At 41.6% G+C, this 13,133-nt stretch overlaps 1 protein-coding gene across 1 annotated transcript in view; it reads left to right on the forward strand.

Moving 5' to 3' along the window:
• LOC311244413 (adenylate cyclase type 6-like) overlaps window positions 1–11,030 on the forward strand; it is a 91,104-nt gene extending 80,074 nt beyond the window's left edge. Inside the window, 4 exon segments of the mRNA XM_084333903.1 lie at window positions 1,749–2,012; window positions 2,897–3,101; window positions 6,658–6,782; window positions 9,386–11,030. Coding sequence (XP_084190029.1) covers window positions 1,749–2,012; window positions 2,897–3,101; window positions 6,658–6,782; window positions 9,386–9,514 — 723 coding nt within the window. The 3' untranslated portion in view covers window positions 9,515–11,030.
• The last annotated feature ends 2,103 nt before the right edge of the window (window positions 11,031–13,133 follow it).

The following is a 13,133-nucleotide window of genomic DNA, read 5'->3' on the forward strand; positions in this document are numbered from 1 at the left end:
GCAAACAAAATAAATGGACAAGAGAAAAAGAAATCTTAATTTGGTCAGTATTGTCATTTGGACAAGCAAAGCCATTACTTTAAGTTGCAGGCAAGAAAGACAAGTCTGTCCACTGTCTCTGGTTTTAAAACTGCCCTGTTGCAGGTAAAAAAAAAAAAAAAATCAGATTTTTTTTAATTTCGATATTCGATATCGATTATTAAAATATATCGCGATATTTATCGTTATCGTTATATCGCCCAGCCCTACAACAGACTGTGTTGAGATTTGAGCTTCCAGGAAAGATTCTCTAAACTTTGTATAAAGATACAACTAAATGTAGCTGAAACGTTGAAAAAAATAAATGCACTTGGTCATTAACACATCCACCGCCGGAAACGCTTTAAAACGCTATTGCCCGCCATGCTTTGACCGCCAGACCACGCTGTACAGCGATATTGAGATCAATATTTAATTTTTTTGCCATGGCATTCATAATTCATATATACACCTCCGGCGCTGCAGCTGGACCCTACGGCTCAATACAATGACGGCTCAATACCACCGCCTGGTGGATGGTCGGGAGAGTTACACTGGTAAACAGGATATGGCTGCCGTGCGTCGATTAAATTCATCCGGCCGTCAGATATTGTCGCAAGGCTCCCGACAGACACTATAGTACATATCGATCGCTTTATAAACGTAATAATCGATATGATTTCGGCGTTTATTGCGACATACAAACCGGAAATGGACCTAGGCGATCGACGTCCTATACCTGGGATCTTTCACCGCCAGTCTCATTGACGCACGGTAAGAGGACGCTGACGCTATTTTCAGCCCAATTGTTTATTTATTTCACTGCAAACCGATCTGATCAATATATAACCCATACTACATAAAGCATTTACTGACGATCACGGAATTATAAACGACCCCCCCCCCTTTCATCCGCGCATGATGACGCATAACGTATAGGATCATTTACAGTTGAATTTTTTAATATAGCGTGTATCGGGAATAAACGGCAATTGATAATCTATATATGCGTTTATGCCTATAACTCACGTTCTATGAATTACTGCAGAAAACGATAAAAACATACTTATATTCTAGAAGGTATTTTTGTATGAATCTATGAATGAAAAAGTATAACGTTCCTACATCCTGAACGATAGATAATCGATGTTGAATGGGCCATAGTAATGTCAATTTAGCAATACAATTTAAAAAGTTATAGCCCTGCAAAGAAGGTGAACATCTCCATAGGCTTAGAGTGGTGGCAGTGAGCCTGCATTGATGGATAGAACCAGTGGCAGGGAATGTGTTAAAGGTGCTATACAGCAGATAACATTCAGCCACTATATGTCACACTAGAGCACCAGCATTTAATTTATCCAATCAGGTGCATTTTACATGGGGAAGTAGGAATTAGGGAGGGGATACATGCCTGCAACATGTAAACAACAATATTAATTTTGGACCCGCAAAAATGTTTTAAATTATTAATTCATTAATCAATAATATTTTGGGGGGGAAAGCAATACTTTTATTCCATACCTTTCTAAAAGCTGTGGATGTAAAAAAAATAATAATAAGAAGATTACTCTACATTAACATTTTATCTATAGCACCATTCATAATTTTACTAGTCACCATTATTATTTTCAACAGTAGGTGAAATTCTACAAAAACACTACATAAATCTCTCAACAACAACCAATGTATTAATCAATCAACAGTCACTCAGACTCCCCCTCCCTCCACAGGCCACAGAGGAGAAGGAGGAGATGGAAGAGCTCCAGGCCTACAACCGCCGACTCCTCCACAACATCCTGCCCAAGGATGTTGCCGCCCACTTCCTTGCTCGTGAGCGGCGGAACGACGAGTTGTACTACCAGTCCTGTGAGTGCGTGGCCGTCATGTTCGCCTCCATCAGCAACTTCTCAGAGTTCTACGTGGAGCTGGAGGCCAACAACGAGGGGGTGGAGTGTCTCCGGCTGCTCAACGAGATCATCGCCGACTTTGATGAGGTGAGAGGAAGGGTGAACTCCATTAGCTGCCATGGTAATCGACACAAAGTTTTACCTTAAAAAATATATATTACAATAATAATTTAAGTTTGTTGTTGTGTGACTCGAATATTTGCCTAGATTAAAGGAACACGCCAACATGTTGGGAAATTAGCTTATCGTCTTCTCCAGAGAGAGACAAGAACATAGATACCAGTTTACTCTCTGTGCGTTCAGTAGAAGGCTATCTGGCTGCACGTTAGCCTAGCTTAGCACAATGAATGGAAGTGGACAGTGCCGGTTAGCCTTCGGGAGAGGTGTTAGTTGGACAATGCCTAGGCTAACCGGCACTGTCCGCTTCCATTCATTGTGCTAAGCTAAGATAGCTTTCTACTGAACACACGGAGAGGAAACTGGTATCTATCTTCTTGTCTCTCTCTGGAGAAGACGGTAAGTTAATTTCCCAAAATGTTGGCGTGTTCCTTTAACATAACAAAATGCTTATGGAAATAATCATGAATATTCATTTAGAAAACTAGGTCTTCTCAGTCAAGCACATTTCTATCTTGAAAACTTTCTGAAAACGTATCTTCCTGACAGCGTCCATCTGCTTCGATGCATTGAAACTGCAGATACAGGAAGAGTGAGGCAGTAGTGTAGACATACTATATCACTGTTTGACAGACCAAAAGGAAATGGTAATCAAGAGTGCTGGGTGTGTGGGGCAGAGCCAATGGAAAATGATCATTAGTAACTTGCTGTTCAGTCTGCAGTCAATTGATCCTGATTTGCTTGCTTCGCTCCGCCATCTCTTAATAAGATGCTGTTGTCCTTGAATGCACTTGTCATAATTGTCCTTGACTTGCCGTTCCAATTCTCATCCGACGCTGATTGCCGCTCCTCAGATCATCAGCGAGGATTGTTTCCGTCAGCTGGAGAAGATCAAGACCATAGGTTCCACCTACATGGCGGCGTCCGGCCTTAATGACTCCACCTATGACAAGGAGGGCCGCTCTCACATCCTGGCCCTGGCCGACTACTCCATGAGGCTGAGGGAACAGATGAAGTACATCAACGAGCACTCCTTCAACAACTTCCAGATGAAGATAGGTAAGTGGAGCAAATTATGGAGTAATGATGGCCTACAGCAGTCGCCATGTTTTTGAACATGATTGATTGATTTTTTTTTTTTTTCATGCTCTCAATGTGCTCAACCCACATGGGCTTATAAGACACCACACATACAATTGCAATGAATAAACAGAAATTACCACACAGACGAAATGCTTTGTCTCCTATCCCAAGCCTGACTAATCAAATTCGCTACAAAAAAGCCCCACGCCTCAAACACAACTCAAGTCTTTCATAATCATCCAATCAAAAGAAACTTATAGAGATAGAATACAATACTTTTCTTAAATAATCATGTAAAGGACAATGAAAGATAAAATGCATCTCGTTTTACAATCTCTGCCAAATCACATAACAAACCATGTTGTTTCTATGGCAAATGGTATGTACCTGAACATAAATTGTGCACAAAACGATCTTTGACGTTTGGATAGATTTGTCTCTGGCTCTGAATTATAATTATTCGTAAAGGAACGTGTCAAACATTATGGGTAATGCACATATCGTCTTCTCCAGAGTCAGACAAGAAGATAGATACCAATTTCCTCTCTGTGTTTAGTAGAAAGCTATATGGCTGCAAACTAACCTTGCTTAGCACAAATTAATGGAAGTGGATACAGACCAGCTAGCCTAGCTGTTGGTCAAAAACACCTGAGTTTTAAGTTTGACTAACTGATTCGTATCCACTTCCATTAATTTGTGCTAAGCTAGACATACCTTGCAGCCGGATAGCTTTCTACTGGACGCACAGAGAGGAAATTGGTATCTATCTTTTTGTCTGACTCTGAAGAAGACCGTAAGTGCATTTCCCATAATATTGGCGTGTTCCTTTAATGAGTCAATGTGCTCTTAAAGGTGTTGTAATTGGCATATTTTTGTTAAAACAAGTGTTAAATAGCTCTACAGTGCATCCGGAAAGTATTCATACCCCTTCACTTTTTCCACATTTTGTTATGTTACAGCCTTATTCCAAAATGTATTAAATAAAAGAAATTACTCAAACTTCTACACACAATACCCCATAATGACTAAATGAAAAAAGATTTTTAGAATTTTTTGCAAATGTATTAAACATTTTAAGATTTAATATCACATGTACATAAGTATTCACACCCTTTGCTATGACAAACATTTTTGCTCAGGTCCATCCTGTTTCCTCTGATCATCCTTGAGATGTTTCTACAACGTGATTGGAGTCCACCTGTGGTAAATTCAATTGATTGGGCATGATTTGTAAAGGCACACAACCCTTCTATATAAGGTCCCACAGTTGACGGTGCATGTCGGAGAACAAACCAAGCCATGAAGTCCAAGGAATGGTCTGTAGACCTCCGAGACAGGATTGTATCGCGGCACATATCTGGGGAAGGGTACAAAAATTATTCTGCAGCATTGAAAGTGCCAACGAGCACAGTCGTCTCATCATTCGCAAATGGAGGAAGTTTGGAACCACCAGGACTCTTCCTAGAGCTGGCCGCCTGGCCAAACTGAGCCAGCGGGGAAGAAGGGCCTTGGTCAGGGAGGTGACCAAGAACCTGATGGTCACTCTGACAGAGCTCCAGTGTTCCTCTGTGGAGATGGGAGAACCTTCCAGAAGGACAACCATCTCTGCAGCACTCCACCAATCAGGCCTTTATGGTAGAGTGGCCAGACGGAAGCCACTCCTCAGTATAAGGAACATGACAGCCTGCATGGAGTTTGCCAAAAGGCACCTAAAGGACTCTCAGACCATGAGAAACAATATTGTCTGGTCTGATGAAACCAAGATTTAACTCTTTGGCCTGAATGCCAAGCGCCATGTTTGGAGGAAATCAGGCACCGCTTATCACCTGGTCAATACCATCCCTACAGTGAAGCATGGTGGTGGCAGCATCATGCTGTGGGGATGTTTTTCAGCGGCAGGGACTGGGAGACTAGTCAGGATCAAGGGAAAGATGAATGCAGCAATGTAGAGAGAGATCCTTGATGAAAACCTGCTCCAGAGCGCTCTGCACCTCATACTGGGGTGAAGGTTCACCTTCCAACAGGACAACGACCCTAAGCACACAGCCAGGATAACAAAGGAGTGGCTTCAGGACACGTCTGTGAATGTCCTCGAGTGGCCCAGCCAGAGGCCAGACTTGAACCCGATTGAACATCTCTGGAAAGATCTGAAAATGGCTGTACACCGACGCTCCCATCCAACCTGATGGAGCTTGAGACAATCTGCAAAGAAGAATTGGAAAAACTGCCCAAAAATAGGTGTGCCAAGCTTGTAGCATCATACTCAAGAAGACTTGAGGCTGTAATTGATGCCAAAGGTGCTTCAACAAAGTATTGAGTAAAGGGTGTGAATACTTATGTACTTATCCATTTATAAATTAGCAAAAAATTCTAAAAAACCTTTTTCACTTTGTCATTATTGGGTATTGTGTGTAGAATTTGAGGGGGGGCGGATATTTAATCCATTTTGGAATACAGCTGTAACATAACAAAATGTGGAAAAAGTGAAGGGGTATGAATACTTTCCGGATGCACTGTACATTCAAAGAGCCAGCACTGATATAGAGGGTTTGGTCAGTAACATGGGTCTCCCAGTCCCTCCTCTCTGCAGTAAACCGAAAATAGATTTTCTGGTATCCCTTCCCACTTTATCCAATCAGAGAGAACCCTAGATATTTTTACTTATTTCAAGAAATCTTGCCAAGCCAAATTAGCTTACTACACTGGTAGATTATTTTACTTTCTTTTTTTAATGGTCACCATTTTTGGAGTGTGAAGCTCTGTCTCCTGATTGGATAAAGTGGGAACAGGATACCAGAACATTTATTTTGTGTTTACTGCAGAGCGGAGGGACTGGGAGACCCATATGTTACTGACCAGACAATCTATATGTCTATATGTATGATGGCTGTTGTAGAGTGTAGAGATATTTAAAAAAAATTAACATATACACTTATTTTAACAAAATAAAATTACCACTTACAGCACCTTTTAATATTGGTTTATACCAAACGTCTACAGACCATCTTTATATACTGTATAAGGAATAATTTACTCTGAATGTCCTGAATATCACACTGTAACCAAACCATAACCTCATGTTTTGGGTGAGGAGCCCTTTTCTTTGTTGGAGACATACTAATGGTCTAGTTTGTTGATTCCAGTGTTTGAGATTTATAATTTATGATTTTATTAGTATCCCCATTAACTGATGCAAAACATCAGCTACTCTTCCTGGGGTCCACACATAACATATAAACATGACAACAGATAAGACATTTAAAGACAAGCAACCAAGTGGTATTAAAAATCAGAAAGTGACAATATACTTTCTATCAAACATATTACTATACATACCGCATTTCTAATCATATGGAATCATACATAGTACAATACACATTACATACAGTAACAGTATATATTAATATGCACTCAATTCACAAGCAGTGAGAAACCATATACATTACATATACTGTAAACTCTTCATTTCAACCCGATTCATAGGCACTTGATACAAAGTAAACTCTTACTATGATAATGTGGTGTGATGCAGGTTTGAACATGGGGCCGGTGGTAGCAGGCGTTATTGGCGCCAAAAAGCCTCAGTACGACATCTGGGGGAATACGGTAAACGTGGCGAGCCGGATGGACAGCACCGGAGTACCAGACTACATTCAGGTACCACACATACTACCTCGATGAGAAAAGCAGTATGCAGTCCTGCATGTTAAGTGGATTTTGGAACCCTAGCCGTATTTCCTACTTACCAGTGATTGATTGATTGATTGATTGAACATTTTATTAACAGATTGCAGAATGGGTACAATACAGTACGGCTCAATACACACAATTGTTAAGGGGATGCAGACCAGAGAAAGACTTTCGTCTTGTTTACATCAGGGTCCCCCATTTTCAATTCATAATGACATTTATGACATACACGACATACAGATATACAGATATATATTATGACATTTATGACATACACGAAATACAGATATACAGTACTGTTACATTTATGACATACAAGATATACAAATATACAGTACTGTTTAACGGAGATCCTAAAAGAAAATATATACATTCGAGGGGGAAGAAACTGAACATTAGGAGGGGGGTCGGATGAGGGGGGGGGGGGGGGGGGGGGCGGTTGGACATTTACGGGGGCCAGTTTCGAATTGCAGCCTCCCGTAGGTGCTCTTTGAGGGCGGTTTTGAAGGTGGGTAGGTATTCACATTTTTTTACGGTTGTGGGTAGGGCGTTCCATATTGTTGTGGCATAATTGCGAAACGTGTTTAGTCCTTTGTTTGAGCAGAATCTGGGTTGAACATGATTTGTGGAACTCCCTCTGGTGTTGTGGTAGTGGAATTCACTGACCTTTGGGAAATATTTCGACAGTAGTGTATCTTGTAGACCAGGCTCATTGCAAGCTGCTGTACTCTGTCGTCTACTCTAAGCCATCCTAGGATGTCAAAATGGGCGGTTGGACATTTACGGGGGCCAGTTTCGAATTGCAGCCTCCCGTAGGTGCTCTTTGAGGGCGGTTTTGAAGGTGGGTAGGTATTCACATTTTTTTACGGTTGTGGGTAGGGCGTTCCATATTGTTGTGGCATAATTGCGAAACGTGTTTAGTCCTTTGTTTGAGCAGAATCTGGGTTGAACATGATTTGTGGAACTCCCTCTGGTGTTGTGGTAGTGGAATTCACTGACCTTTGGGAAATATTTCGACATGTACATGGGTATCTTAGTGGTGTAGTGTATCTTGTAGACCAGGCTCATTGCAAGCTGCTGTACTCTGTCGTCTACTCTAAGCCATCCTAGGATGTCAAAATGGGCAGGGGTGAGGTGGGTTTTAGGAGTAAGGTCAAGCAGTAGTCTGACCAGTTTGTTTTGTGATGTTTGTAGTCTTGTTTTTAGTGCCTTTGAGGTGCTTTGGTACCATGAGGTGCAAGCATAGTCGTAGTATCCTCCTGTTAGAGTCTTCAGGGTATTCTTGCTTACCAGAGAGGAGATCCGGTACAAGAATCTTGTTCGTTGGTTGACTTTTTGTCCGTTTACCTCCACCATCTGTGCTCTTCCCTCCAGGTAGGATTGCATCCAGCTCACTGATGAACTATCAAAAAAAACAATTGCTTTTAGCTTGTCAATCAGAATGGAGTGATTGACAGTGTCCACCTCTTGTTTGATGTGGTCGTTCAAATAGAAAAGGCATGTGTCAGTGGAGTGGGATGTTCTGAAGCCAGATTGGAATTCGTAGATTTGCTTTTTTTCCGCTAGGTACTTTTCGACCTGTTCGTAGACTATTTTTTTCATGACTTTCGAGATGGAGGTAAGAATAGAAACAGGGCGGTTGTTGCCTGGGTCTAATTTGCTGCCTTTTTTTGTGCAGGGAGGTCACTCTCGCAATTTTGAAGTCTTTGGGGATGTATCCCTGTTTTATGGAGAAGTTTATTATGTGGGTGATGGCGGCTGCTGAGTCTCTGAGGAATTTGGAGGGGATATTGTCATGGCCAGTGGCCTTGTTAGGTTGAAGGGCGTTCAGTTTTTTTAGCACCTCATCTGTTGTTACCATTTTGAGTTTGATAGACTCCGTTCTTAGCACAATCCATGCGGTTTGCTCATACTAGCGCTGGCTAGTTAGCCACAAACCAATGCAAGGTCAATTGGGTCAAGTTCCTGTCTGTACAAGCTGACAGAGGCTCGAAATAATGTAATTTACTCCACAGTGCTCACAAAGTAGATTTCAGTTATTCTCTGTCATCTTGTACAAACAGGCGCTTGTCCCCATTGACTGTGCTTTAGTTTGTGGCTAACTAGCTGGAGCTAGTATGAGGAACAGCATGGATTGTGCTGAGAATGGACTTTACAGATCAACATCATCATTGGTAAGTAGGAAATGGGGCTCGGGTTCCAGTTCCCGAATTATCCTTTTAAGTAGCATGTTTCTCAGAGTATTAGTGATCTGGTATGAGTGTTAGCGTTCTGTTCAGATTTGAGGGATACTGAAATGATCACAATCAAGACAATGCTGCCATCTGCTGTACATCTTGTATTACTGCAAATTTTAATGGCCTTCGCCTGGGTATGTTAAACAACCAGCTCTAATTTCCATCTTTTCTACTCCATTGTCTATCTTTCATGTAATCCTTTAGTCACAGTCCCATAGAGGCGTAGCAGCAGGTGTGCAGTTAGGGGGCTCACATTGTTTATCATAGCGGGAGTGTTGAGTGTCTCTGTCACGGTTTCGGGTATCAAGTGTCCATGTCCCCCCTCCCCTCCAGGTGACCACAGACCTGTACCACGTGCTGGCCGACCGGGGCTACCAGCTGGACTGTCGGGGGGTTGTCAAGGTGAAGGGGAAGGGGGAGATGACCACTTACTTCCTCACAAGCGGTCCCCAGGGCAGTTAGCGAACCGGTCAGCGGGCCGTGCGTCATCGCGACTCCCCTACTGCACTGACCAGAAGGAGACCAGGGAGAGACTGAGAGTGGTCCACTCTCATTTGTCATTTGAAGGTTTTTTGTTTTGTTCTTCTTTCTCCCCAAGCTGCTTGAAAGATGATGAAGACCAGTTGCCTTAGAAGGAAGTTACTGAACACATAAAGGCTATGTGTTTTGTTTTTGTTATTTTGTTTTTTCATTTGTGAGCTACGGTACAAGTGCTTCGGAGTCGCATTCGGAGTCATTATTTATTTTCATGTGGATGGATTTTTGTTGTTGTTGTTCTTGATGACCTTGTAACAAAACTATATTATGTAAAAGAAATAAAACATATGCAAGGATAACATGAAGGATGAAAATGACCAAAGAACAAATGTTTGATATGAAAGACCATGACTAGATAAGTCTAGCGACACTATTAACGTCTGCAGACCAAAACTGTAAAACCTTGAGTTATTTATTCATCTGTTTTTTTGTGTTTTTTATTTTCATTTTAATCTTTTCACTTTTGAAACAAAGGCCACAGTAACGTCTCTGTCGTTGATAGGGGCGTACACTTCATTTGTTTTGGACTTGATATACTCTTGAAGGAGAACAAACACACACACACACACACACACACACACACAGAACAGCAGCCTTGGCTTGATGTGTCCTTATCAGGGCCTTCCATTGTCTCTTTCAGCTGGAGATTAACCACAGTATGGACACAAGGTTGTGTGGTGTTCACTGACATGTACTTTGATTGATCGATTGATTGATTATGTACTTGCTCCCTGTAAATGTATTTTTGGTACAAGCCTAAACAAAATTGAGGTTGAAGGAAAAATTGTTGCATTGGTACCATGGTACTGGAGTGAGATTGTTTTAACTGTTACGGAAAGTTTTATATGTTTGTTTGTGTGTGTGCGTGTGTGTGTGTGTGTGTGTGTGTGTGTGCGTGCGCGTGCGCACGCATGTATGTATGTATGTATGCTTGTGCGTGACTGTGAGCGTACATAACTGAATGCTGTTCTTTAATCTTTAAAGGGGCATAACTTTTCACTGTGAGGTTTTTATGATACTGTATGACAAATGCTTTCTTGCCAAACTGATTGCTGCAAGGCATGTTTTATATTCTACTTTGGGAGCTGTGTGTCCATTCCTGGTTTGTCACGGCAGTTGACTATTTGAAAATAATCTCATCTTTGTCATGCCTTTTTATCGGACTGTGATTCTGATTTAACTTCATTCCAACATAATAACTCAAAAGGCCTGAACTTTATTTTGGATCGTGTTACGAAGTGTAAACACAACATACACCGGTTGTCCTGGAGGTACAATATTTACCCCTGTTCTGGGATAAAGTTGTATGCATTTTCTGTCTGTTCACAAGTATTGCCTTGAGATTATGCAATTCCAAGGTTTGGGTGCTTTATCGCACTGATGATAGAAGCTGACAGTATTTGACAGTATCTGGTAGTATTTGGCACATGGAGGCTTGTTACCCCCCCCCCCCCCCCCCACCCCCAAATTCTTTATTATAATACTAATGAATGTAAGTCTGATGATGACATCCATGTCCAATGGTGACTCTACTACTGACAGATGAAGAAAACCACTTATATTGCCAGTACAGTTAAAGGAAGGGGCCGAATCACTGTATCATGTGAAGTGGAGGTCAAATAATGATTTGACTTCAGGTTTTGTCAGGAAAAAAATTAAGGTATATTTTACATTACAGCATGACATTACAGTAAACCCTTGTCGCTTTGACAGTACTTTGGATAAACGATGGACCGTGGTGGTATATATGTGCTCCTCCCCGTCTGCCTCTTCTTTCTTGGTCCGAGCCAAATGCAGCCTCGCACGGGAGGCGACGGGGTTCTACTTGTATTTTACTGTCCTTTAAGAAGAAAAGTCAACTAAATATTTTTCTCCTTTTTTTTCATAAAAAAAGATTATTGGCAGAATTTCAGAAATGGTACGCTGGTTTGATTTCCCCTGGGATAAGAAATCAATAAATGGATGTTTTGCATTAATCGTGATTGTTTGGTTTGTTATTTATTTTGTTGGTGCCTTCCTGGGTCTGTATAAGGGTGCAATGAGGAAGGCCAGAGATGATCGCCATGGAGTACCATGGTTAAAACCTCTGTTTTTAGGACCACATGCACTCTGTATTGCCACAACCTTTAAAAAAAAATGTTTTGGCGACATCTATTGGTCATGATTGATAAGTGGTCATTGCTGTTGCATTTTTTTTTACCTATATTTAACCAGATAAAAAGCATCGAGACCAAATCTAATTTACAATTCTGACCTGACCAAGAAAGCAGCAACGTTTCCACGGAGAACAACACAACAAAAAGCAATCACTACATTGTGCACATTTGGAACAATAAAAAACCAGGGTACTTTACTTATTACTACATGAGCAACTGGTGGTAAGGACCTCTGATAACTTCCATTTAAAACTGGCTAAAGGAACAAGTGCCATCAGTTTGAGGCTTGACTGAAGGTCATTCCAAGACCAAGGACCTAAATTAAAAAGACTCCTTTTTCCAGCCTCAGTCCGCACAGCAGGTACCTGGAACCGTATCCAGGCACTGGATCTGAGGTTGAAAGAGTCGCAAACTCGTAAAAATCTGGCACATATATACAGTGGTAGTTTGCCTAAAATGGCTTTATACAATCAAATAAACCAGTGCTGCATCCTGTGCATAGTAAGTAAGGACCATCCATTTACATTTAGTCATTTAGCTGACCATCCAGTTAGGCTATACAGTGTGCAATGATGAGTCCTATAGGGTGCATTATTTGGTATATATCTCAGCGCAGCATGGTAGAGTGGGTCAAGTTTGGCCAAAACAGTGGGACAGGCAAATCTATAGACTGTGTCACCGTAGTTAAGCTGGGACAGGAATAAGCCTGAGGCTGAGACCAACCTTTTACGAGAATAAATTGAAGAACAACCTTTAAGTCTGTAAAGGAAATTTCAGTTTCTTAGTTAGGGCTTCAATATGATGTTTAAAGTTTAGATTTCTGTCCAGCCAAAAGCCCAGATATTTGTATGTATCGACAAACTCAACAGAGACACCATCAAGGGTGTCAATGGAGAGGCAAGAGGACACAGACTTAGGAGCAAAAAGCATCACTTTGGTTTTCTTACCGTTCAGTTTAAAATCAAGAAGCGCATGCTGTAGTGTGATCAAATCTGATTTTAGATTGGAAACGGCAATATCCAGAGAAGGAGCACATGAGTATACAATAGTGTCATCAGCATACAGGTTCAAAATTGCATCCGATTACAAATATTGTTTACATATAGTAAAAAGAGAAATGGCCCCAAAATAGAGCCCTGTGGAACTCCCTTGTTGTATTGACTTGCTTTGCATCTTGAATATTCATGCTAATTAGGCGGCTGGGTGGCGCAGCGGACATTGCGCTCGTCACCAACGCAAGAGACACCGGGTTCGACTCTGGCTGTCGGCGTTGCCTCCGGCTTGGGCCAGTCGTCATACTAACTCAATTGGCTTAGCGGGTGGAAGTCGATGGGTGGTAATCTGGACCTTGTGGACAGCAACTCCTACAGGTCGGTTGGGGACGCCTG

The sequence above is a fragment of the Notolepis coatsorum genome (genome assembly GCF_963971535.1).
Source record: "Notolepis coatsorum genome assembly, chromosome: 17".
In the NCBI taxonomy this organism is placed as follows: Eukaryota; Metazoa; Chordata; class Actinopteri; order Aulopiformes; family Paralepididae; genus Notolepis; species Notolepis coatsorum.